The following is a 26,347-nucleotide window of genomic DNA, read 5'->3' on the forward strand; positions in this document are numbered from 1 at the left end:
TATGAATAAAGTCACTGGTTTTATTGAGCAGCTCAAACTAGGTCTGAAGGCAACTGTTCAAGAGGTGTTCCAAACAGCTTCTGAGCAATGTACAGCCTCCCACAAGGCTTAAACAGCACCCATGTTAATGCACACATTAGTCTTTAAGAGTCAGGTTCACTAAATGCATTCACTTATCATATACTTACTTGCAAATAATGCAACAGTACAGGCTTTTCAGTACTTCAGCTTAGAATTCTGCTCAAGTAAGTCCAAATGTGTGAGGTTTGCCTGTTTACAGATTGTGGTCTATAAAAATGGGAGGTCTCAAGATACCAGGTTTATTCATAGCCAAAAATAACAAGAAGATTTCTTATTCTCCTGAAATAGGAAATATTATATTGCTATAGTCAAAATGATAAACAATTTTAAAGGCTTTTTAAAAAATTCATTGAGAATTTTGATGAAATTCATTTATTTCAGTAGAATAAAACAATAAGCAGCATGGAAATGTAAAGTGCTACATAAAAGCCCCACAATACATAAAATTTGAAAGCTTTCATTGGCTGAAACAGTTACAGGTGAAAGAGACATTATGTTTTTTTCGAGCATGCTATTTTAACTACCTTGATATGTACTCATATGCTTTGTTGGTCAAAGAAAAAGCCATGAATTAACTTAAATCTGAGGACTGGGGGAAGGAGTCCTAAGCCTTTACTAAACAGATCACACACCTGGTTTTGTCCTTACACTCTAATTAAAGGGATAAACCGGGGCTTTAAAAATAAGTTTTCTGAAGTCTCTTCAGGTGGCATTCCAGTAAGAATAGCGCCAAAGATTGATTTTGCTCATCGGCTCCACGATGGAGATCCGACTGACAACTTAAGGATTTTTAGGTAGCCTCTGTGAGCCGAAAGGGAAAGAACAAAGAATATGCCACTTTCAGATATGTATTATCAGGCGCTTAAAAAATGCCAACACAAACAAGAAGGTGGCCTGTCAGTTGACAGGGGAGGGAAGAGAAGTAAATCAGATAGAGAAGGACCTGCACAGTGCAAAATCTTCTTGGCTTAATCAATCTTAAAGTATTGGTACACCCCATGGAAACATGTAACAAGATCACACATATCCAGAGGCCGGCTCAGGTTTGACTGGGAGGAAGTGGAGGGAAGATTGTTCCTAGCACACGATTAATCTCAGCATAGGCTGAGAGCAGGGAGACTTGCTTCTTCTCCGGTTGCAACATTATCTGGTCTTCCCAGGTGGGTCAGTGACCTCTTGCTAGGAGACCACTGAACCAGTATCTATAATATTTTGTGTTCCAAACCAAGACTTCAGAATGTGCTTTCTCATGGCAATAAAGTTATAAAATGGTCACCTATAATCTTCCTGACAGAGGAGGTCCTCATAAAGTCCTTGAGCTTTTTAAGACTTTACCAACTTTGGCTATAGATATAACAGAAACAATCTGTAAACACTTTTAAAATGCTAATTTATTCAAGTTTAAGACAATTCTGTATTATATAATAGTATACAGTATGTTCTCACTTTAGATGTGGACATAAAGGAAAAATGGCTATTAGATGAAAATAGAAATTGTGTCTGATAATTAACAGAACAAAAGTCCATCGCAGCAGTAAAAATTAAATTTGCCTTTAATACCATTTTACAAATTGTTTCTATCTTGTCTATAATTTCAGTTAGTTAAAACTACATTAAGGACTTTATGAACACCATCCCCCAAAGTATTCAAGATACATTATGGACTTTTTGGACTTGTCTAGAACCTGAACGCCATTTACAACACTGAGTTGTAAACAAAACAAAATAAATAACTCACAAATGCACTTTTAGAATATAACCTATTTGAAAGCAGGGGACTGCCTATATTTAAAAATTAAATCTTCATTAACAAATAACTCTCAAGAGGGCCCTCAATGCTATACTGAATGTGCTGAAGGCAATGTTTTTCTGTGATTATATGTTCTCACCAGGCATTATGATGATAAAAGTATCTGCCAGAATCCGTGGAGCTAGCCAGCACTAACTTATATACTGATTTTGCACTGAAAATTATTTCTTGGGCTCTGATTAGGTGGACAATTCTAAGGAAAGGTTTTTCTAATTTCTATCACTTTTACTTGGGCCCTGAGCTTTTCTATTAAAACGGTACAGGAAATATTTCAACATTATACATATTCCTAGAATAATTAAGTTTATAGTGATTACAAAGCTAGGCATATAATGCCTCCAAAAGAGATACAGTTCAAAGCAGAGCAAACATTAAAATCTGTAGATCCTTCCATTTGACTTCTGGAAGGAAACCAAGTGATTTCCTGGCTTGGACCCTTCTTTCCTTAAAAAAAGATCTATGGAGGACCGTTTCCTTTCTTTCTTTGTAAATCTTGTGTGCATTTGGGAGAGAAGGGGATAACAGCATATCAAAGTGGTTACAAAGCATTATTCCTTCCAAATAACATCCAATAACAAAGATCTCATTTTCTCATAAATGTTTGACTGAAATAGTTACTTTCACTGAACGACATTTAGGACACAAAGTCACAGAATGGGCATCCCAGTATATCTCCTATGAATGACATTCTCACCAAGCTATTTGAAGAGCCCTACTTTCCCTTTCCAACTCTTATCCCTATATCATTCTACATAAGTAGAAACAGAGTACTCAATAAATGGTATTGAGTAACCAGTAATACTCACTGAAACTTAAAACACCTTCTTTAATCCAAAAATTTCAAAATGAGTCATACAGAAAAGTATCACAAATTTACATAAAAAGAAGCCGAGGCATGAGAAACAACAATAAGTTATTTCTCTGTAAAGCAGGTCATATGGTGAGACAAAGGACTTTGACTTCCAGTCCCTTAAACTAAGCAGACACAGTCTGAAAGTCTAACTATATCTATACTGAATTTATAAGGATCAAAAAAGGAATGAAGGGTAAATACAAAATAATCTTTTTGTAAACAATTCTTAGATTATACCCAATGCAGAATGTTTAATGAAGCAGTTGAGTCACAGCTCTTAAGACACAAAACAATATTATAACTCAAAGTCAAATATGTACTCATTGGCCAGATATATTCGTCGGAATATAAGAGCTGCCAATGCCAAAGTCAAGATGACAATCAGAACCGCGGATCCGCCATGATCGGTGTGGTTGTCTCTTGGCTGCTGGCCCTGGATCACATCTGGGGAAGTAGACGACCTTCTTTGACTCTGCTGCTGGGCTCGGCGTTGTCGAGGGCTCATGGAGGTATTCTTAACTACAGGCTGAGCAGGTTGTTGAAGAGATGCTGCTGAGGGGTTCTGGGATCCATACTAGGAAATTTTAGGAAACTTTGTTTGAAACTGGCAAAGAAAACTTGTATATATACCTGTTATCTATTCAAGAATACAAAGAATCTCAGAGCACTAGAATATGACTAAAGGCAAAACTACTCAGAATGATCTGAATGCTGTAACTACTCACCCAAATAAGCCAACAACACAACTTATTCTGAGAACGCATCAGGCAGAGGAGGACTTTATCAGGAACAAACAAGATGAGGACAGAGTTCAGCCATCTGCTCTAGAGATGGCTTTCTACTCTCCCTTCAGGTGTAACTCCAGCAATATCTATTAAACATCCAGGCACCTCATTTCTTGCAGGAGAGCCAAGGAAAGAAGCAATCTGATTTCTTTTCAGCTTGAAAGTTTGCCAAAATAAATGGCAAAGAGTTTCACTCTCAACAGTGAGTGTTGACCTCTCATGAACCAGGTCTCTTCCAACATTATCTAACTGCATCAACATGCTGCCACCAACAATCATACAGCATAGGGAAGAATTTCAAACCATACGTTCTCCACAGCAGTACAGTTATAAAAATTAGATGTGGTTTCCAAGACACGATTATCTTTTCTTTGAACTCCTGCCAAATGAATTAAGCACAAGTCTAGAAGAACCTTTTACTGTCTATTTGAATTGTGTTACTTTATGTATGTAAAGCATACTTTGGCACACTAGTTGGCCCCACAAAGCACAAGATACCAACTGCTTTCTATTCTTACAATGACTGCTTGGTCAAGGATAACCACAATGTGGTACCACGTGATTCAAAATCTTAAATACGGTTTATAGATAAGAAAGTGCTACAAAAATACGAATTCCATTTTATTTATATAGACCCCTTAACTCTACCTCTAATAACCTGATGGCCTTTAATTCTTTTACTGAAAACACCTTGAGCTGGTTATATTAGCGCCAATACCCCTTCAAATAAAAAATAAGAATGCATGTTTTCGTCAGAATAACTTTAAAAAGTGAGTAAATATAAAACATTTAAAACATTTCCATTAGAGAAAATTTCACTATCTAGAAGGGGAAAAAATCAAATAATGTAATTCAAATAATTTTTTAAGAAGATTTTATTATTTATTTGAGAGAGAGAGAGAGTACAAGCAGGCGGGGAGAGGGAGAAGAAGCAGATTCTCCACTGAGCAGGAAGCCTAACACAGAGCCTCAATACCAGGACCCTGAGATCTGACCTGAGCTGAAGATAGCGCCTTAACCAACTGAGCCACCCAGGAGCCCCTCAAAGTTTAAAAAAAGGAAGACAATGGGCTTTGTCCTGGCAACAACTATAAACATTAGGGAAGAAACTGCTGATCTAAGTTACCTACAAAAGAAATTACACTTTAAATCTGATATTCATTTCAACATTAAAAGGTGTGAATAATCTGAGTTTCTTAAAACTGTCCTTTGGAAGTACTCAAATGTAGTGACCCATAACACAGAGATAAAAAAGGAACTACTGACTTTAAATAAAAGTCAATGCCAATACTGAATTAGAGCTACGTGAACTTGGGACTTCAAACTCCAAGACTCCCAGCAACAAGGAGCTCTGAAGGGAGCAGCATTTTTAGAGGTCTCACACTGTCACAGACATTATATGAGATCTTAATAAGCACTCATTGGGAAGAGCTGAATTATATAGCAGCTGATACAGCAACATTCCATTTGAAATCTCCCATTCTTCTAACTGCTTTGCCAAGAAACCAGAAGTGTCTGATTCAGCAAAAGTGCTAAAGGCTTACAGGGAAGGCTCTTAAGGAAAAACATGAAGGTGCTATAAGTCCAGAAACCGGCACAAGAGATTGATTCTATTTTAGATTTTTATTTTATATGTGTTATTTTTTCCATTAGTTTGAGGGGAGAATACAATGCCCATATACTTGACTAAAACGGGGAGCCTTAGCATTATTTGGCTGGCTCTATCACTTTGGAGATGCAGGACCTTAAGCAAATTATTCAGCCTGAGAGTCAGCTCCTTCATCTGTATGGTAAGGATAATACTCAAAACTGTAGTGTAAGGATTAAAAGGAGTAACGATATAAACTGCTTAGGGCAAACAACTGTTGATTAAATGCTGTTATTATTAATACTGTTACTGTTAATATGCCCCTTTGGAGACACTACATTTAGGTTTTGTTATTTTTTTTTTTAAAGATTGTATTTATTTATTTGAGAGAGTGAGAGAGAGCATGAGAGGGAGAAGGTCAGAGGGAGAAGCAGACTCCCTATGGAGCTGGGAGCCTGATGTGGGACTCGATCCTGGGGACTCCGGGATCATGACCTGAGCTGAAGGCAGTCGCTCAACCAACTGAGCCACCCAGGTGCCCCTGGTTTTGTTATTGTCTTTTTAAGATTTATTTATTTATTTGAGAGAGAGAGTGCGTGCAGATGCAGGGTGGAGGGGCAGAGGGAGAGAATCCCAAGCAGACTCTGGCTGAGCTCTGGGGGCCCATTCTTACGACCCTGAGGTCAGGACCTGAGCAGAAACCCGGAGTCCGCTGCTTAACCCACTGTGCCACCCAGGCACCCCACAGATTAAGATTTTTAAAAAGTCATTACTTAGGAGAGTTCTGCAGACCCCTGTTGGTATGATTAATACATTTTAGGGGCACCTGGGTGGCTCAGGCAGTTGAGGGGCTGACTCTTGGTTGCAGTTTAGGTCATAATCTCAGGGTCTGAGATCCACCCACCCAAGGGGCTCTGACCTTGGGGAGGAGTCTGCTTCAGATTCTTTGCCTTTCCCTCTCTCTATCCCTCCCCCACCCTTCCCCTCATGCATACCCACTCCCTCTCTCTAAAATAAATGAAATCTTTCAAAAAAAAATTTAGAACAATCTATTAAAACATTGACTTTAGATGATATTTTAGTACATGCACTTAATGGAAATACTTTATAGACATACTGCTTTAATTAGATTCCCATATTTCAGGATCCTTCTGGCTATATTACTATTACTGACTAGCGCTGAGACACCATAAAATTCTAAAATTTTTCCCATTTAAAACAATCCCCCAAAAAACCAATCCCATCAAGGGAAAATGATAGCACCTGAAGGTTACAGACCCAGAGGAAGCTAGATTGCTTGGACTTTAAGGACTAATTGGACAAAATTTTGGCAGTTCACATGAAGTTGGCTTTAGCATTTTCAAAACGCTGTGTACAATTGGTGGTAGAACTTCTAAATGTTTGCTGTTGACCTAAACTTGTCCAAATATACCTATCACTGAATAAAGACTTAAGTCATACCAGTTTCTATTTCCTTAGTTAAGATGAAGTGACCATTTGGGAGAAGGTAGAAGTATATGACGTGTATTTAACTGAATTAATTTAAAAAACCATCAATCACAAATAATTCCCTTGTAATACATAAATTTTTCTATAATGATCTAGAATAACCAGCTCTGTGGAGGAGTTTTGTGTTTGCTTTTTAATGCAAAATGGAATGGCTTATTCAGAACTTCAATACCTAGGAAGAGGGAAAAAAATCTGACAGACTGGAATAACATAAAACTACCATCAGTAATTTCCTCATTTCTACACAGCTAAAAAAATCTGCATCAAGAAGCAACAGATGGCCTGATATTATCTGCTGTATTTAGACTTTGGGCAATCTCTCGCCCCCTCAAGGCTAAAAAAACATAGCTTATCTGGGATTTGATGTATAACATTTTAGTGAATTTATATTACACTTATATGTAAAGCAGCCACCCCTAGCCAAAACCAAGTTTCAATTACGTCCATGGTGATCAAATTATATAATTATACTCTGAGATAATCTGTATGTGAATGTAACTAAAAGCTTAACGTGCAACTATAGCAATTGATTACTTCTCGGTGTTTTAACCAGAATTGGTATCAGTAACCTGTATCTATAAAAAAGAATTCTAAGTTTTATGTACTTTAATATCAAAATGCACACCTGAAACTAGTATAACACTGTACATCAACAATACTGCAATAATAAACACTAAAACAAAAATCAAATCAAACCAAATCAAAATGGAAAATATCACTGTAATAATATTGGTTGTGCAATGTAATTTACTTAAACTTCTTAATTTTTTTGCCAGTATTTCTAGTATTTTTTTAAAAGTGCCAATCCTAAGATTCATTTATTCAATCAACAAATACATACTGACCCACCAATTATATACAAGGCACAAGGCCAGGCACTGGGATACAGTGCAGTAAAAAGAGAGCTCTGAGCCTCAAGAAACTAACATTCTGGGAAGACAGACAATACATAATTAATAATAAAATAAATTACAAGTAGAATAAGTATAACTGCAGTATACGAAATACAATATAACTTGACACAGATATAAGAGACTGAAGACAGATTTAAACACACCATAAATACCAGGACACTGTCCTTTTAGATGAGAAAAGATAACCACCCTTCCCTCTCTGAAATGAGATGGTTCCATTTTTAACTAAAAACTAAAAGTAGGAGCGCCTGGGGGGCTCAGTGGGTTAAGCCTCTGCCTTCGGCTCAGGTCCATGATCTCAGAGTCCTGGGATCGAGCCCAGCATTGGGCTCTCTGCTCAGCGGGGAGCCTGCTCCCCCACCCCCACCTGCCTCTCTACCTACTTGTGATCTCTCTCTCTGTCAAATAAATAAATACAATCTTAAAAAAAAAAACTAAACTAAAAGTAATCTCAATTTTTAATACTTCAAAATTAATTTATAATATCCCTCTGCAATTAATAATTACATGGGGATCATGTAAAAATGATTTAACTCTCAGCATCCGCTTTTTCCTCATACCCCCTCATCTCCAGTCCTCCAAGTACTTCCTCCCGTGCACCTCTCCCCTTCTCTCTCCAATCTACTTCTCTCTGCCCATCTCACTCTCTGAAAAGGAGAGAACAGCCACTCAGGACCATTCAGTCCCACATTATACTAACTTATTCCTGAGGAAAAGGCAAATCTGTATTTGCCAGCTTCTATTTCAATTTTCCTGACCCTTTAAAATACTCTCTAAAACTGTAAAGGGGAAAAAAAGATGTAGCTACTCAACCAAACAATGTTACCAAAAAGGTATTTCTTTTAATATATGTAAAGAAAATCAATATTTTTCCCCCATAATCCTACTTATTTAGCAACTATCCAGTCAAATTTTCTTAATCAATCTCTGATGACCTATACCCACCAATATCTGGATAATAGGTCAGGGCAGAACTAACAAGACACATAGTATTCATTTAACCTTTCATTCAACAATTATTTATTGGGCACTTAACTACGTGCAAGGCAGCACTGTCCAACAGAACTTTCTGAGATGATAATGTCTGATACCTATGCTGTCCAATATGGCAGCCAGCCACAGGTGGCTACTGATTACTTGAAATGTGTCACTGTGACTGAGGAACTGAATTTTAAATTAATTCTGAATAATTTAAATATAAATTTAAATAGCTACATGTGGCTAGTAGCTACAGTACTGGGCAGAGCAGGTCTGAGGCAAATCTTTGGCTCTAGTCCTTTATAAACTGAGAGTTAATGCAGCTTAACAAACCTGCTAAAGAAACAGTGCCTATTTAGAAAGTGGCTAATGGGGTGCCTGGGTGGCTCAGTGGGTTAAAGCCTCTGCCTTCACTTCGGGTCATGATCCCAGGAATCCTGGGCTCTCTGCTCGGCGGGGAGCCTGCTTCCTCCTCTCTCTCTGCCTGCTTCTCTGCCTACTTGTGATCCCTGTCTGTCAAATGAATAAATAAAATCTTAAAAAAAAAAAAAGTGGCTAATGTATGTATATTTTGTTTTATTCAAAGTGTAGTGCTATACTGTGACTAGCTTTTCAGAGAAATCACAGAATTCTAGAGAGATGACAGGACCTAAAAATTATTTAGCCCAACCTCATTTAATAAGAAAAAGACCCCAAAAGTATGAATAATTTGCTTAAGATAATCTGACTCATTAGAGGGAGAGGTGGTCAGGAGAATTAAAATATTCAGGTATTTCATCTAGAAGTCTCCTCCTATTGCAAATAATGATAATGATACAGACATAGATATATGTAAAAGAGAAGAGCCATACCGAGGTACTGGCCGTAGCACCCTGGAATGTTGTAGGTATATCATCCTGTAAATCATTTAGTGAAAAAGAGTGGTTTAAGTCCGGGTCAGCAATAGTCTTTCCAGATGAATTGACTTCTGCCTATAAAAAAGGTACACCCAAGAGCAATGTTAGAACAGGAAACATACAGAATAAGCCACACCTACTAATCCGCTGTTGGACTTATTTTAATTGCTAATTTAATATCAACTATCAATCAGTTAAACCTCAAGCATTCCTGTGTCTGAGACTGAGCTAGGTATTTCAGGAAGAAGCACAGACAAAACCTGTTCTCAAAGGAGCTATTACTTGGTGAAAGACAAAACTAACACCCCTGGTTCATAATCCACAATTCCAAATTAAGTTGTTTGTAACTTCCAGGTGAAGTGTGACATGTGAAGTTATTTTTATCCCACATTACTGTAGACATTCCCAGGTTTGCTGAGGGAATGTTAATAGATTTGATTATGGGGTACTGCCCCAGATCCCACTGCAGGTACTAAAATATGATGTATGTTTGGTATTTTCTAAAATCCGAAATTCTGATGTACAAAATATATCTGGCTCTACGATTTTCAGAAAAGCAATTTAAGTACAGAAGGAATCCTCAGAAGGAAGAAAATAACCAACACTTATTAAGTACCTCCTCTTCTAGCCAACACAATGAACAACAGAAGGAAAAATTTCTTTCAAGAACCAGATATGAAAGGACAGACGGGATGTAAGAGAGGCGAATAGGGAGGAAGCAGCATGCTACCTGATGCAGGTTGACATTTTTTAATAGGGCTAATTAAAATCCAGAAGCAATTCTATGTTTGAGTAAAACATATGTAGAAAAAAAGGACATAAGGGAGATATACCAAAATATTCACAGCAGTTATTTCTTGGGGATGGGATTATATATAATTGTTATTTTCTTCTAAATTACTCTATCTTCTAAATAACAGTTAAAATTTATTAAGTATCAGGGCCAGTTCTAAATACACTTATGTGAGTACTATATTAAGTGAGTATTATATCCCTTAATCCTATAAAAATCCTACAAGATAAGTAGTATCATTATTTACAGATAAGAAAAAGGTACAGAGTGGCCAAGTAACATGTCTGATGTCCAATACCAATAAAGAGCAAATCTAGGATCCAAACCCCAGCACTGTGGACCAGAGTCCAAGCCCTTAACCACTGTGCTGGACTCCTTTGTGAATGTATATTATTAGTTTTGGAATAAGAAAAACTTATTTGTAAAACATTATTGCAACAGAACTATATTGCTTTACTTTCTATCCAGAATTTGGCAGTAAATAAAAGGGTCACATAATTAGAATTTATTCACAAATTTAGAGTACCTTAAAACTGATTTGTCTAGCTAGTTCCTTGGCTTCTTGGTCAGCTTGGCTTGAATCACTTCCAGATTTTAAAGGCAACAGGACATCCTTCATGGCACAGCCACATCCCTCACAACAGAAATCTTGTGATCTGGTAGGAAATAATTTTTTTGATGGGTATAAATCAAATACCTGAATGTCAATTCAAGATACTCAAATACTGAATAATTCAATTTAAAATAAAAGAACGCTGAATAATTCCATATCATATTCATCTACATACATACATCTATAGTTATGGCACTATTACAGTTCTGAGACAAATGCACAAGTTAGGTTGGTGTTAAAAAAAAAATTTTTTTAAACTCATGTTGGGGCACCTGGCTGGCTCAGTCAGAAAAGCATGCAACTCTTGATTTCAGGGTCATGAGTTCAAGCCTCATGGTGGGTGTGGAGATTACTTAAATAAATAAAACTTTCAAAAAAACAAAATCAAACAACAAAAACTCATGTCAGTAATATCTCAATTTTTAAAAATCTAAAGTTAAAAAAATAAAATCCAGGGCTTAGCTTCCACTTTTTTTCCAACATACTATCTAAAGAAAACTAAGCTTTAGAGATATACAACAAAATATATACGATGTCCAACTACACTGTCCTCATGATCACACGTAACAAAACTATGTTAAGCCTGTGGAAAAAAGTCCATTATAAAATTTGAATTATATTTTAGCTGAAACATACATAAAACAGTAAAGAAGCCACCAAAAATAGAATTTACAGATATTTCTAGGGAAAAAACTCACAAACCCTATTCAACTAAATAGCAGTATAACTTATGCTAAGTGAAATAGGTCAGAGAAAGACAAATACCATATGATTCTACCCATATGTAGAATGTAAGAAACAAAACAAACAAGTGGGAATGGGGGAAGAGAGAGAAGCGAACCACAAAACACACTCTTAACTATGGAGAACAAACTGAGGGTTACCAGAGGGGAGGCAAGGTGTGTGTGGTGGAGGGAGAGCCGGTGGAGGGTCGGGGATGCAGTTAAACAGGTGATGGGGATCAAGGAGGGCACTTGTGATGAGCCCTGGGTGTTGGACACAAGTGATAAATCACTAAATTCTACACCTGAAACTAATATTGCACTGTATGTTAAGTAGCTGGAATTTAAATAAAAACTTGGAAAAACACAAAAATAAAAAATTAATAGCAGTATAACTTGAAAGACAGACAACTCGTATAAAATCCAAAGACTCTGAAATGTATCACTCATTATATTAAGTAGACTCAAGATAAATCTGTTAATTAGACTACTTCCCAAGATTAATTTGTTTTTCTATGTTTTCATTTTCCCCTTTGTATTTCAGAGATAGCCAAAAGTGCCCTAAAGTCCATAAAAGTGCTAAGGATTTATATGACTGGAAGTAAATATGTATAATATACAGAAGTATATACGGTTACATTGCTGAACTTTTTATAAAACTGCTTAATTGGATTCCCATTTCAACATAGTAGAAGCCTTTGGTCTTTAACAGCATGTTTAAATTTCTTAAACAACTTCATGTGAACAAAATATATGTAAAAGTATTGTTAACTTAGTACTTGTTGCTGAATATCTGTGTTTCACCAGAAGCAGCACAGCTGTCCATATGCTTTTAAGAGTCAGCTGTATCCAAATTATTTGCATTAAAGTGTGTCCACTCTTAACTGAGAAGCCAGATGAAACTTAAAGGGGAAGGTTAATTTTTAATATATTAGTTTATCCACAAGGACAATATGCTACCATGGACTAATGCAAAACCATGTTTTTAAAAAGCCTCTATCATAGACTAAGAACCTAGAGTATATGCACTGGGAAGTCTAGAACAAAAAAACAAAAGTTCTTTTTTTCCTTATACATGAAATGAACTGAATAAAAGTATCAAGACAGAAAGCCAACCAAGAAAATCAAATAGAAACAAATGCTATATATTCAAGTACATATAATTTGTGAATAACAGCTGCTGTAAGGTATATCCCCAGAACCTAGAAATAAGGTTTAAAAAGAAAAGCTGTTGATAAAATCCAAGAGTCTATCAAACCTTTCAGACACTAAAATCTGGTTGATTTAACAAATATCTACATAGGACATATTCTGGGCAGTGGAAGGGTAAGATATACTATAATTTAATTAAGATAATACGTCTGAGAAGTGGTAGACAGCAGAGTCCAAAGCAGGAAAATGATCAAGATCAAGAATTACAGAAGTAAGTGACTTTAAATACTCTTCCTCCTCACCTCACTGCAATTTTGGAATCTTTAACATTTGTTGAGGGTTGGGTCTAGTATTCTAGGATTGGAAAGTACCTTGGTAGGATTTCTTATAAGGTCTCTTCGCTATGCATACTGATTAAAAAATAAGCTGGTTTAGAAGTTGTTCTTTTAAAAAAAAAAAAAAAGAGAGACAGAAAGAATTAGTTTTGGGGTGCCTGGGTGGCTCAGTGGGTTAAAGCCTCTGTCTTCGGCTCAGGTCATGATCCCAGGGTCCTGGGATCAAGCCCCACATCGGGCTCTCTGCTCAGCGGGGATCCTGTTTCCTCCTCTCTCTCTCTGCCTGCCTCTCTGCCTACTTGTGATCTCTCTCTCTGTCAAATAAATAATTAAAATCTAAAAAAAAAAAAAAAAAAGAAAGAAAGAATTAGTTTTTGCACTACTCAAAGGAGAGGCTACTCTGAATCTGATGACTAATCTGGGTTATACAGATAGAACGTATCTGAAAAAAATGACAAGGAAAGACCACTAGGAAGCCATAATTTAATAAAGAAAATCTCCTTTACTTTACTCAGGATTATTTATTGAGCATTTGCTTTGAGCCTAATACTGTAGATGCCAAGATAAAAGTGGACTCCCTCCCTACTCTCAAGAAGTTTTTAATCTTATGGAAAGCTACATATAAACAACTACGTTGGTTTTTTGTGTTTTTCTTCCCATCTGTAATTCTGCCCAAGTAGAGACAAATGATCAGAACTGTTTTCTAAGAAAAGGTATCTCCCACTGCAGGCTGATATTACCAACTACTTTCTAAAACTAGACAGCATGAAATCAATTCTTTAAACTCTGGTCACCCCTGAGTAGTAAACTGCTACAAATGAAATCCTAAAACAGCAAAACTAGACTAGACCCTGAAACCAAGGTAACTCACAAAGTAAGAAACTGAGCATATCCCCTATCAGCCATTACCCAGAATAATATTTAAACCTTAACAAAGAATGAAATGCAAAACTTACTTTTTGGCAAGTGCTCTTCTTTCCTCTGGTGTATAATCTAGAGAACCTATGGCTCCCTCTCCTTTTGTTGGCATAAACCCAATGATGGCTAGTAATGCTGTTCTTACTGGAATAAAAAGTAAACATCAATCTAAGTTGTTTTGTAAAAGGAACTGGGCTTACTCTGGAAAGAGAAAAAAGACACAGGCTTTCACTGAAGAGGTACAGGTAGGGTGGTTGTATTAAAATGATGGCAAAAATAAGACAAGGAAAGAATTTTTATTCTTTATTCAGTAACAGCAAATTATCCAAAAACAGCTTTCAGTCTCAAGAGGGTGTTATACTTTATACTTATGAATTGATTAGAGTTGTAGATTTATATTCACTTTAAATTAATACTTACTACTCCATGAAGGCTGCCAAGTTTCAGGATGATGTCCTGAGATGCTCAAACAGATTTTCTTGCCTACTTCAAATCGTCCATTAGCCTTAGGAATAAACAAGACATTTTATTTTTTTTTTTTTGAAAGATTTTATTTATTTATTTGACAGAGAGAGATCACAAGCAGGCAGAGAGGCAGGCAGAGAGAGAGGAGGAAGCAGACTCCCTGCTTCGAGCAGAGAGCCCGACGCGGGGCTCGATCCCAAGACCCTGAGATCATGACCTGAGCCGAAGGCAGCGGCTTAACCCACTGAGCCACCCAGGCGCCCCTAAACAAGACATTTTAAAAACTATGTATGTATTTAATGTTTTATACTTTGTAAGCACAAATATACTTATATTATAAATAAATAATTTTAAAAGAAAACTTGAAAAGAATATAATCTTCAATGGGGTACAGATTTTTGTCCTCTTATAGACACTCTACAAATACTTGTAAAACAATAAAAGCTGTTTTTAGAAGTTGTAGCACCTTTCTGAAATCTAAGTAATTGATGTATCATGATGTCCTAATGTCCTCCTCTGAGTATAATACTGAGCTAGGTTCTGTGAGGGGTCTAAAAGAGAAGACAGGCAGAGGCTAGGAAAACCTAAGGACCTGGTGTGACCTAACTAGACAGTGGTGCAGGCGGCTCTGAGACAGCAGTGATTTTCATAAGGATGATGCAATTTCATAAGACAGGAATACAAAACAGCTTAAAGAGGTAGGAGAGATACAGAAAGACTTTTGTGTTTTGTTTTGTTTTGCTTTTTGCATGGTTAGAGGATAATTAGACCTACCTGCAAATTAAAGGAAAGGAGGGAAGGAGAGCTTAATAAGAGAGGAATTTACTCCGAATAAACAACACTCCAGGAAAAATTAGAGAAAATTGGACCAACAGTTTTCCTTCACAAGGAGCTGAAATATGTGAAGACAGAAATTCTAAGATATAAATGGTAATAATAAACTAACATTTATTGAGGACCTTGTGACAGTTCTTATTTTCAGAGCTGTAAGTAAAAATGAGAAAACTGAAGAAAAGAGTATAAGAAAGATGAGAAGTTGAAGGTGATGATGTGATTAAGACATATAATAACATTAACTACCCTTTCCTGAGTACTTACCAAGTGCCAGACACTGCCTAGCACTTTGTATCCCCTAATTCATTGAATCCTATCAACCACACTATGATAACTGTACATTCATTAGCATCAATAATTCCTCAGAATTATTTTTTGGGGGAAAAGAACTGTACTATCAAGTTCTGGTCCCCAAAGACAAAATTATAACAATGTTCTGCTTTACTTCTTAATGAAAATAAGTCTGCTAACCATGCTTTGCAGTCACCATGAAGAGGTAAATCACAAGCATTCCAAAAAAGCCAAGAATTCTTACCGTTAAAAGAATAATGCTTGGCGGTTTCATGGGATATTCTGGGGGTAGTACTATTCGTCCATGATAAACTCCTCCATCAAAATCAGAATCTGGGGGTCCTCTAACTGTGAAGTGCCATTCAAAAAGGTTATCCTGAATAAAAACAATAACCAGCAAGGAATCATTAACATTAAAACATTTAATCATCTTTATTAATGAGTACCAGAAACATTCCTGGGTGAGAAAAATTAAATGTTTCACATTATTATTAGAATAGTTTCTAATGCACAAAATATCTCAAGTATAAAAGTTATAAATCAAAGCTATTTAATCTAGCATTCATGTCCCACGAGAGCTAAATCTTTTTTTAATCTTTTTTAAACAAATGCATTTAAAAACAGCTGAGCAATGTTATATATTCATAAATTAGATTACAGATTTAATTAAACTAAATGAATCCTTTAATAATCAAATAATTGCTATAAATGTGGATTATTTTAACAAACTTTAAAAAATTATCCCTCATAGATGCTTAAGAACATATTTATTTATTTATTTATTTTTTAAAGATTTTATTTATTTATTTGACAGAAAGAGATCACAAGTAGGCAGAGAGGCAGGCAGAGAGAGAGGAAGAAGCAGGCTCCCTGCGGAGCAGAGAGCCCGATGCAGGACTCAATCCCAGGACCCCGAGATCACGACCCGAGCCGAAGGCAGCGGCTCAACCCACTGAGCCACCCAGGCGCCCCAAGAGCATATTTATTTATAAATAGTAATGTTAATAAATATGCTATCATCATCTTAGGGTCCCTGAGTACTTTATAGTTTACAGTGTGCAAAATATTTGCACATATTTTATTATATTTTATTTTCACTATTATCATGGAAGCCAGACTGAGCACATTTAAATACCCTCCTTCTACAAATGAGAAGACTGAAAGGAGATAGAGATGTTTGTTCAAGAAGCCCAGACTAGCTGCAAGGGTCCCTTCAAACCATAAAGGGGTCTTCCAAACCACAAAGAGTTTGGGTTTCTTTTCATTACCCTCTCCCTCCCCCACACTCAAAACCTAAAACCAATTTAGCATCCGAGATCATTTTATAGAGACTAGAAATTTGCTCCTACTATGTCGGATTCTGAATGGCTAATGAAATAAATACTAAGAAAATGCAGGGAGTGAAACATACCAATAAACCACACCAAACACATCTGTAATGACTCAAAGCAATGAAAAAAAATCTTAAGGAATTCATTTAAAATATTAAAGTATTAAAATCCATATGTAAAAGATGGAAACTAACCTCTAATGGCTGTGCATGGTAATGATCTGTTGGATCTTTCAATTCTGCCGCTTCTTTCATTAAACGCTTAACAGCTAAAATAAATTCACAAGATAGAGACATTTAAAATATACTTTTCCAAGAGATTAGCACAGATTAACAAACCTAATGAAAAAGTTCCTATTTCAGTAAAAAAATGTGTAGAGGACTAGCTCAACTGAGTATGGTAAAAGTTTAATTATGAGATAACAGTATTAATTAGAAAAGGGAAGGACATGGTAGCTAGGCATTAGAAGAATTATATATTAAATTAAATATTTAGGGCAGTATTATTTTTATTTAATAAATACTTACATATGCTTCATATATGCTAGCACTCAAACATTAACTCATATAATCTTCAAAACAATGCTATGAGATAGGTACCATTTTTATTCCCATCTTCCAGACAAAGAAACTGAAAACATGGAGAGATTATGTAACTTGTTCAAGGTCACACAACTAGTAAATGACAGCTGGGATTCTAATACAGGTAATCCAACTCTTATCTTGTTAAAATGCTTATATTAACAAAAATGTGCCTTCTGGAATTCATCCTCATGAACAGTAGACACCGCCCCCACCACCACATCCTCCACCTCTTGGGAATTTCCACCCACTTTCGTGCATTAATATAAATGGGTGTCCCCAGAGGTCACTGAATCTCCCTAGTTCTGATTCTTTTTTTTTTTTTGGTAGGTCCCATGCCCATTGTGGGGCTTGAGCCCACAACCCTGAGATCAAGAGTCTCAAGCTTACTGACTGACCCAAACAGGTGCCCCTTGAATTCCTTTTTGAAATGACTCTTCAGCTTAATTAAAACTGCCAATCCACAGACCCCATAATTTTCTATGTCCACTTACATCTATATTCACTTCCCTCTTCATCCACACATATGGCTCTTAGGAGTTTTTTCATAATCCCCTAATAAAATGCAATTCTAGCTGACCCAACCCAATGATGTTCTTATTTGGTATCTATACCCAAACAGCTGAGCGTTACTGAAAGGAGGGGTGGGGAGCGGAAGTCACAGAGGCAGGCACATTGATGCCATTATAGAGTTATTATCAACAACCTCCAGTGGGACACATGCTACCTAATGTCTTGAATTTCTCTGGTAAGCCCACCAGCCCACTCCAACTAGCACCCTAAGACTATTTCACACCTGTTTACTCATCTTATTCCTCTTCCACCTCTTGCAGTTAATGGCACAACCTTTTACTTCCACAATAAATGACTGTTGGCAGCCTATCACAACCTACAATCCCATCTGTATCTGTACCCTCTTTCCTTCCCGGCTATCAAAGGTCAATCCTTTGATCCCAGCCCCTCTCACCTCAAGTTTTAGGTGCTAAAAAAAAGTCAGGATACTGGTGTAGGAGAGCAAAGCCAGGGAAAAACCGGGTAGCCCAAGCTCCCCAAAACTCTGCTTAAAAACCAACTGATGGGGACGCCTGGGTGGCTCAGTTGGTTAAGCAGCTGCCTTCGGCTCAGGTCATGATCCCAGCGTCCTGGGATCGAGTCCCACATCAGGCTCCTTGCTTGGCGGGGAGCCTGCTTCTCCCTCTGCCTCTGCCTGCCATTCTGTCTGCCTGTGCTTGCTCTCTCTCCCTCTCTCTCTGACCAAAAAAAAAAAAAAAAAAAAAAAAAAAAAACCAACTGATGTAGTTCAATATGTGCTTTAAGAAAAGTATGTACCAGGTAGGCACCTAACCTGAGAGCAGACAAAAGAGAAAAGGGGTCACGTACAGATCTGAAAGAAAGACAGTAAGAATTATGCATGGGTATGAAAAGGCAGAGGAAATAATAAAAGTAAAATATATGGAAGTACACATTGGAATGTTATGGGGAAAGAGGTTAACTGAGAACACCTGCCACACACATACAACCAAACAGTTCAGTATGTATCAGGACTTCTGCATAAAATTTCATATTTTTTGAAAGATTTTATTTCTTTGATAGAGAGAGCACAAGCAGGGGGAGTGGCAGGCAGAGGGCAAAGGAAAAGAAGGGTCCCCACAGAGTAGGGGGACCCCGACGTAGGACTCGATCCCAGGACCACAGAATCATGACCCAAGCTGAAGGCAGTTGCTTAACCAACTGAACTACCCAGGCGCTCCCAAAATTTCATATTAATCAAGAGTTCCTAAGTGGGGGAAAAAGTTAAGTCACTATCCTATTCCATAATTACTAATTCTTTTCCATCTCCTACACTGAACTAGGTCCATATAAGCACAGACTTTTTTCACTTGATCAAAGTATTTGAACATCAAATATTTATTTATTTATTGAGTATATACTAGATGTTACACTATGACCAAAATAAAATATAGTTTTGGTTACCAAGGAGCTTGTAGTCGTGGGACAGATGGTGGGGGAAATCAAAGAAATGAACAAAAGCCTTGTATCTAGAACATGATAGGGGGGATGTCTCAATATGTACCCATATGTTTCTTTTTAATTTATTTATTCATTTGAGAGAGCACAAGAACATGAGCAGGGGGGAGGGCCAGAGGGAGGAGGAGAAGCAGACTTGCACCAAGCGGGGAGCCCAACGCAGGGCTCAATCCCAGGAACCCAGGATCATGACCTGAGCCTAAGGCAGATACTTAACTAACTGAGCCACCCAGGCACCCCTACCTAAATGTTTCTTATCAAGCAATTGTCATGCTCCTCAGCTTGCAATGGGGTTCCCAGTCCCACTCCCTGTCTCACTTAGATGGGCTTTAAGGAACTTCCTCAGGAAGGTCTCCCTGACACCTTCCCTTGTGCATGCTGAGGAATGACTAGAGATTCCCACCTGGACAGATAAAAATTTCTAAGGCATCCTGGAGGGGAGTGGAGACCAGAAATACTCTCCAAGTTATTCTAATGGTCAGTTGGGTTTGGAAGCCACTACCCTAGAAACTAGATTGAGTCCCCTAAAGTTCTTCTCACTTGTAATTACTTAACACCAGTCTTTCCTGCTAAACAATTTACTCACTGCAGGCTCCTTGGGGCTTAGCACACAGTACGCACTCAAATATTAGCTTACCTGAATTTTCCTATTATCCCTCCAAAAATCTCTTTCCAAACATCTGATTAAAGGCAATGGTTTTCAAACTTATTTGACAATAAGATAAAATCCTTCATTCGAAAAAAAGTTTAATGAGAATCTCTATATGTTCCATGGGACCCTACGATAGTCTAGGTTGAAGGGAATAAACAGCTTGAAGGCCCTTCCATGCTGGCTTCTTCAACCAGAACAGCTCCCTTAGAACAAAGATGGAAAAACCCCGATGTAAAGCCACACAAAAATATCATTCTTTCAAATCAGTATTATTAGATATAAATAAAATCATGGAAGCTGTTATGAAGGTAATTTGGCTGCTGTCAGCAATCAAAGATGCCGTAGAGATTTTTTTTCCCTTCATTCCTCATCAGCTGGCTGAATAATTAAGCTGAAGAACAGATTTTATGTCATTCCATCCCCTTACCACATTTTCTCTGCCTCTTTCCCACTCAGCTCAGTTCAATAGGAGAGAAGAAAATAAACACCCAACAGTACCTAGATATTACGAGAGATGTAAGAAAGGGTCAGAATTGATTTAAGAATGTATTTAAGGGGGGGAAAAAGAATGTATTTAAAGGAACATACCATGTGAGAGCTAAAGCCATGTAGCCAAACAAAGGTAATATTAGTCCAGTGTTCTCATGATCTTTTTTTTCTGAAATTACATATATTATAAATGCCTTAGTGCAAAAGAATATGGACTCTGAATTAGGCTGCATTAAACTTCTGGCTCTGACATTTTGTAGCTCTAAATCCTTAAATAAATCACTTAATTTTATTCTTCTTCAATGTTTGTACCTTTCAAATGGGAGTCAATAATTTCTTCATATAATTCTCCTTTCCTTCCTCCCCTCCCCCTCCCCCCATCACAAGTTATTAAGGTAAGAAATAGATTGGGATATAAGGTTCTTCTTTGGTTCAAAACCAGGCCGTAAACATATGACATGGCTCTCTGGTTCCCAAGCAGAAATATTAATTCCATGGAATAGCCAAGTTTGAAAATACTGCCTGGCAACTGGGGCTAGTGCATAGTCTGCCACTCCTGATACTCTCCATCCCTAGCTATCACATTGTCAGGAAGCTTTTTCTGATCAGCTCCTCTCTTATCGCTTTGCTCGGTTATTCAAGGAATTCTTCTACCATGGTGAGATAAGATGTGCCAGGGCAAGAAAGAAGTGGGGAGCACCTGCATGCCTGCTCTTGCTCTTTCTTATGGAGGCCATATGATCTCTCTAGATCCAGGCTCTAGGCTCTAATGGGCCCAGGCATTAGCAATCTTCCCATGCCCAGGCTCTACCTCACTAGGCTTACGTTGGGCTTTGGAGACAAAGCTCTAGCTAAAGAGATCTTTTACAGGTCACTGTCTCTCATGTGTCTACTTTCTCAGGTATACTGAGAAAGGCAGGTATACTGAGGATATGAACGCAGTGTCTGCTCCCCAAGTGCCTCTTCCTGCTCCCATAGTGAAAGCACTTAAGCAAATGTTTAAGGACTAGTGTTTCTGCCCAGAAAGACCCTACAAAGGTACCCATTCAACAAACATCTAAAGAATGTCTCAGTGATGGAGACAGAAGAATAACCAAGACCTGCTTCTTGCCTTCAAAAAACTCATAGTGAGAAAGACATGAAAACAATTCCAATACAAACACTGACTAAGGGGACACCTGGGTGGCTCAGTGGGTTAAAGCCTCTGCCTTTGGCTCAGGTCATGATCCCAGGGTCCTGGGATCGAGCCCCACATCGGGTTTCTCTGCTCAACGGGGAGCCTGCTTCTCCCTCTCTCTCTCTGCCTGCCTCTCTGCCTACTTGTGATCGCTGTCTGTCAAGTGAATGAATAAAATCTTAAAAAAATAAAAACACTAAGTGTGTAAAAATACAGGGACTACCTTATAGTCTACCTAACAGTCTGCCCAGGGTAGCTGAATAAGGCTGAACCTTAAAGAAACATGAAGAATGGGAATTTCCAATAGATTAAAGGGAAGCCTTTGCAAGCAGAGGTTCCAACAGGGATCAAGGCATACAGGTGAGAAGAGTGGCTCCATATGGACAGTCACTTGCGGCAAGATGGATACATGGCAAAAATACAAAGGAGATGGGGGTGGGGGAGCAAAGGAGCACAGTTGTGGGAAACTAGGTTGGTGAGAAAGGCAAACAAAGATCCAATCATGAGCAGCCCTGTAGGCCAAGCTAAACACTTTACTCTGAACTTTACCTACAGCTATTAGAAAGCTACTGAAAATCTTTCAATTTGAGGAGTGATCAAATCAGTTTTGTTTTATTTTATTTTATTTTACTGTATCTGGAGACCACAGTGGACGAATAAATAAATCCTTGTCTGCATGGACTGGTGCCTGTGTGTGTGCATGTGTGCGCACATGTGTGTGTTTGTTCCAGGCTAGGGGGTGGAGTAAAGACACAGACCAAGAGAGCAAAGATGGTTCCCACAAGTGCCTAGTTGCTGTCAATCCCTGGAATAAGGGATGAGGTGCAAGTTTGGGGTACGAGAGTAAATTGATGAGTTTGGGTTTTTTATTACCTCATAGTGGTTTTTTTCAGTCTGTGTGAAATCTGGGTGAAGATGTTAAATCACCAGTAATTCACATTAAGGGCATGGATAGGTCATGCCCAAGTTTCTGGTGGAGATGGTGAATGCCTTTGCACCTATCTCATATGCACCAATCACCTGCTAAACACACCCACAGGCCTGTGTGAAGAAAGCTCCCACAGAACGTTCTTTATACCTAGATCTCCCTACTTTGTACTAAGAGACCCTACTACCTTGGGCAGAGCAGACCCAAAAAGGGATCGGGGAGCTTGATGCATAGCAACTATTGACAGGCTAAGTCAGAGGCTTAGGAGGTGGCTCCATACAGAGCTCTGCCCATAACCACAAGTCCATTACAGAAAAATTACAAAGAAATAAGTTTTCCTAATTACAAAGTGAACAAATTACTATCCACATGCTAGAGCACTGGCCCTGAACCAGTTATGTGTATTCTCTTAATTGTATGATCCATACCTCTAAGACAACTGCACATTACAGAGAAAAGGTTCTGTACCTTCCATTGTGCAGTGCTTTTAAACACTTTTTTTCACATAGGCATTACTCTAAAAATATCACAGGACTGAGAATAAAACAAAGGAAGGAAGCTTCACCATGCCTCCTAGCATTTCTAGTAAGTGCCATATATCATCTAATTCACCTTCACCATGAACTCCAAATGATCCACACAGTAACAACAACAAAAGATCTTAAAAAATAATTTAGTGTAGAACAGCAATACCACCTTTGAGGAAATGATACCAAAAAGAGGAAGCAATTTATAATACAGAGGCATGTCAACCAAAGCTCAGCCAGCTGACAGATCATATACTTTGGAAGTGTACAAAATTCTGGAGAATTTTGAAAGCTTTTCATAACCTCAGGTATGAGAACCTATCAAACCTGAGCAATGTGCTCTAACAACAATGTTGTCTTGGGACCCACCAAGTCGCCATTCTAAACTGCACTATTACTTATATTTCCATTATTCTCGGGATATTCCACTAAGGTCCTCAGCTGTCCTAAGGAACTCGGTACCATGTGACCAAGGAGTCACCATACATTTTTAGCCACGTAGTTTTATTTAAATCTATGACAATCTAAACAGTTTAAGCATTCTACCATCTAACCTTAAAACTAAGGTTTTCTTTCCCTTTCTCTTTTAAATTCCTTTCTTCCCCAGGTGTTCAGAAGAGATGGGAGGGGTGTGGGTTGGAGGGGGGGTCCTTAACCCACTGAAATTGAATTGTATAAATGAATTTCTTGGAAAGCCCACAGCCTTCACCAGATTTTTAAAAGGAGTCTATGGACCCCCGCAAATGTTATGACCCATTCTACACACTTCTTCATCTAAGATGTGTTCTTCACCTAAGAACACATCTCAGCCCAACTGCACTCAAGCTCACAATGCTCTGTTCAATCAATATCCTCAGACTTTTCTGGAGTTTCTACATATTAAGTATTTTCTTAATAAAAAATTCACAATGTCAGCTCTTTCCATAAGGATGCTAATCTTGCTGATTCCTACTGAAAGGATGCTTTCTTGGAAGGAAAAAATAAGCAGCAGCAATATTTGGTCAAACCATCACGAATATTCTAGGATTATCATTTAGAGCTGAACTGTGGAGCTTCTCCCTCCTGACAAATTTATCAAGGTACAGATAGAATAGAATAAATACCACTTAGGGACCCTAGTGATTCATTGCCAGCCTGCCTTAATATGGGAGAGCTGCTGACTTTTCTCGCATCTTTATACAGCACCAGAAAAGAACTTGAAGCTAGGACTGTTCGGGCTATTCTGTGAATGAAGCAGGGGCACGAAATACAGGAAGTCTCTATGACTGAACATAGACATATATCATGTCAGCCGTCATGGCAAAAATCATGGTTTCCTCTAAAGTACACGGCCCATCTAACTAGTTTTCTTAGCTTAGCTAAGAAAACTTAGCTCTTTGGTTCGTTGGTTTAGTACAGAATCTTTCCTCTAGGTAGTTCCACTCGCCCCAAATGTTGCAAATGGGATATTTAAACAACCAAATCCTCACATGCAAGTGAGTCAAACAGCTAATAAAAGTCCGGTGGCAGGGGCGCCTGGGTGGCTCAGTGGGTTAAGCCGCTGCCTTCGGCTCAGGTCATGATCCCAGGTCCTGGGTTCGAGCCCCGCATCGGGCTTTCTGCTCAGCGGGAAGCCTGCTTCCTCCTCTCTCTCTGCCTGCCTCTCTGCCTACTTGTGATTTCTCTCTGTCAAATAAATAAATAAAATCTTAAAAAAAAAAAAAAAAAAAAGTCCGGTGGCAGCGACGAAGGGATAACGACGGTCTGGGTTTAGGTACCGCAAGGGACTGTTAACTATTACCCACCGACATCACCTTTACACCTGTTCTCAGGGATGAGTTCAGGACCCAGCACTACGCGCCCAACATGAGGAAAGGGAAAGTCCGGGTGCTGCGGGGAACTGGCGGGTACCCACGACTGGTGGCGGGTGCCCGCCCGGCCGCCCTGCGGCCTGCACCATCCCGGCAGGCGGCGGTCTCGCGTAGAACGCGAAACCCCGAAGCGGAGCCGCGAGTGGCGGCGGACGCGAGGGAACCGCAGCGCCGGGCCCGGGAGCCCAGGGTCAGTCCGCCCTCCCCGGCCCACCCGGCGCCGCCGCCCGCCGCCTCCGGCCCCGCTCACCTGGACTCTTGAGGTTGTAGCGGGTCTCCATGGCGATTCGCTGTCCCGGCTACGGCCTCCCGGCCCGCCGCCTCTACCTTTCCGCGCCGCTGCTGCCCGGGTGTCAGCGCGGCTCGGGCCGATTGGGCCAGGCCGACGGAGCCTCCGCAGACGCCGCCCTGCCCGGGCCCCGACTGCAGGCGGGAGGTGTGTGGGGGTGTGAGCGTGCGGGCGGGGCGCGGGCTTCGCAATGGCACCGCCTCCTCCGCGGCTCCCCCCGCCTCTCTGAGGGCCCGGCAGGCGCCGGCGCCGGCGAGGGCGTCGCTGAACCGGGCGCCGGGCCTGGAGGTCAGCTTCCTCGTCTGGCCACGGGCCCAACCCCGCCGCGGTCGCCGGGTGTGCGTCACCCGCCCTCGCCCGGGTTTTGTGAAGTTGCCCTGACGTGGCGGTCGCTTCGTGGCAGTCGGTCGGCCCTGGCGCCGGTCACTGCGCGATCGCCGCTAGGCGCGCTCAGGTCGCTCCGGGGTCTGCAAAAGCGGGCGGCGTCCCGGTCTTCCTCTCGGCTTGGGCCTGCGGAGGCCGACCTTTCGCCGGGCCCCTCCGGGGTTCCCCGGCACTCGCGGGTATAAGCGAGGAACTGCGCGGCCGGAAGCGGCCCGGCCCTACCCGCTGCCGGCGGGCTCCGGGACCCCCGGGCTGTGAGTCCAGAGGGGCCTGGGCCCTGCCTGCTCCGCGCTGCTCCGCGGGGTCGTGGGCCGCTTTGTTTGGGAGCCAGGAGCTGATGGGGGTAAAGAAGAGCAATCCAGTGATAAGGAAATTAAGTAGGATTTTTATAACTTCTTTTTTAGTAATGTGATTGGGTGCAAGACACTTTTAAGCATTGTGGGAGTTGAAAAAAAGAATTATAACTAGTCAAATAAAACTGAGGGAAATACATTGAATTTGGGGGAAAGCATACAACCTTAAAGGACGCAGTACGTGCTTCGTTATAGAAAAAATGGGATTCGGAGGAAGAAGC

General features: G+C 39.5%; 1 protein-coding gene across 1 annotated transcript; it reads right to left on the reverse strand.

The window, feature by feature from the left end:
- On the reverse strand, positions 1-25,660 carry UBE2J1 (ubiquitin conjugating enzyme E2 J1). Its single transcript, XM_047733800.1, has 8 exons — positions 25,351-25,660; positions 17,063-17,136; positions 15,782-15,913; positions 14,368-14,452; positions 13,986-14,091; positions 10,734-10,863; positions 9,370-9,489; positions 1-3,318 (listed from the first exon to the last, which is right to left on the reverse strand). The coding sequence occupies exons 1-8, from the start codon at positions 25,379-25,381 to the stop codon at positions 3,040-3,042; spliced, it is 957 nt and encodes a 318-aa protein (XP_047589756.1). The 5' UTR covers positions 25,382-25,660; the 3' UTR covers positions 1-3,039.
- Positions 25,661-26,347: the final 687 nt, after the last annotated feature.

This window comes from Lutra lutra, chromosome 6 (genome assembly GCF_902655055.1).
Source record: "Lutra lutra chromosome 6, mLutLut1.2, whole genome shotgun sequence".
NCBI lineage: Eukaryota > Metazoa > Chordata > Mammalia > Carnivora > Mustelidae > Lutra > Lutra lutra.

Excerpts from the sequence above, each read along its gene's own strand:
- UBE2J1 (XM_047733800.1), bottom strand. The coding sequence starts at position 25,381 with ATGGAGACCCGCTACAACCTCAAGAGTCCAG. Across the intron at positions 14,453-15,781 it reads CAAGCATTATTCTTTTAACG|GCTAATGGACGATTTGAAGT; the intron begins GTAAGAATTCTT and ends TTTATTCCTAAG. Across the intron at positions 14,092-14,367 it reads TTGGCAGCCTTCATGGAGTA|TAAGAACAGCATTACTAGCC; the intron begins GTAAGTATTAAT and ends TTTTTATTCCAG.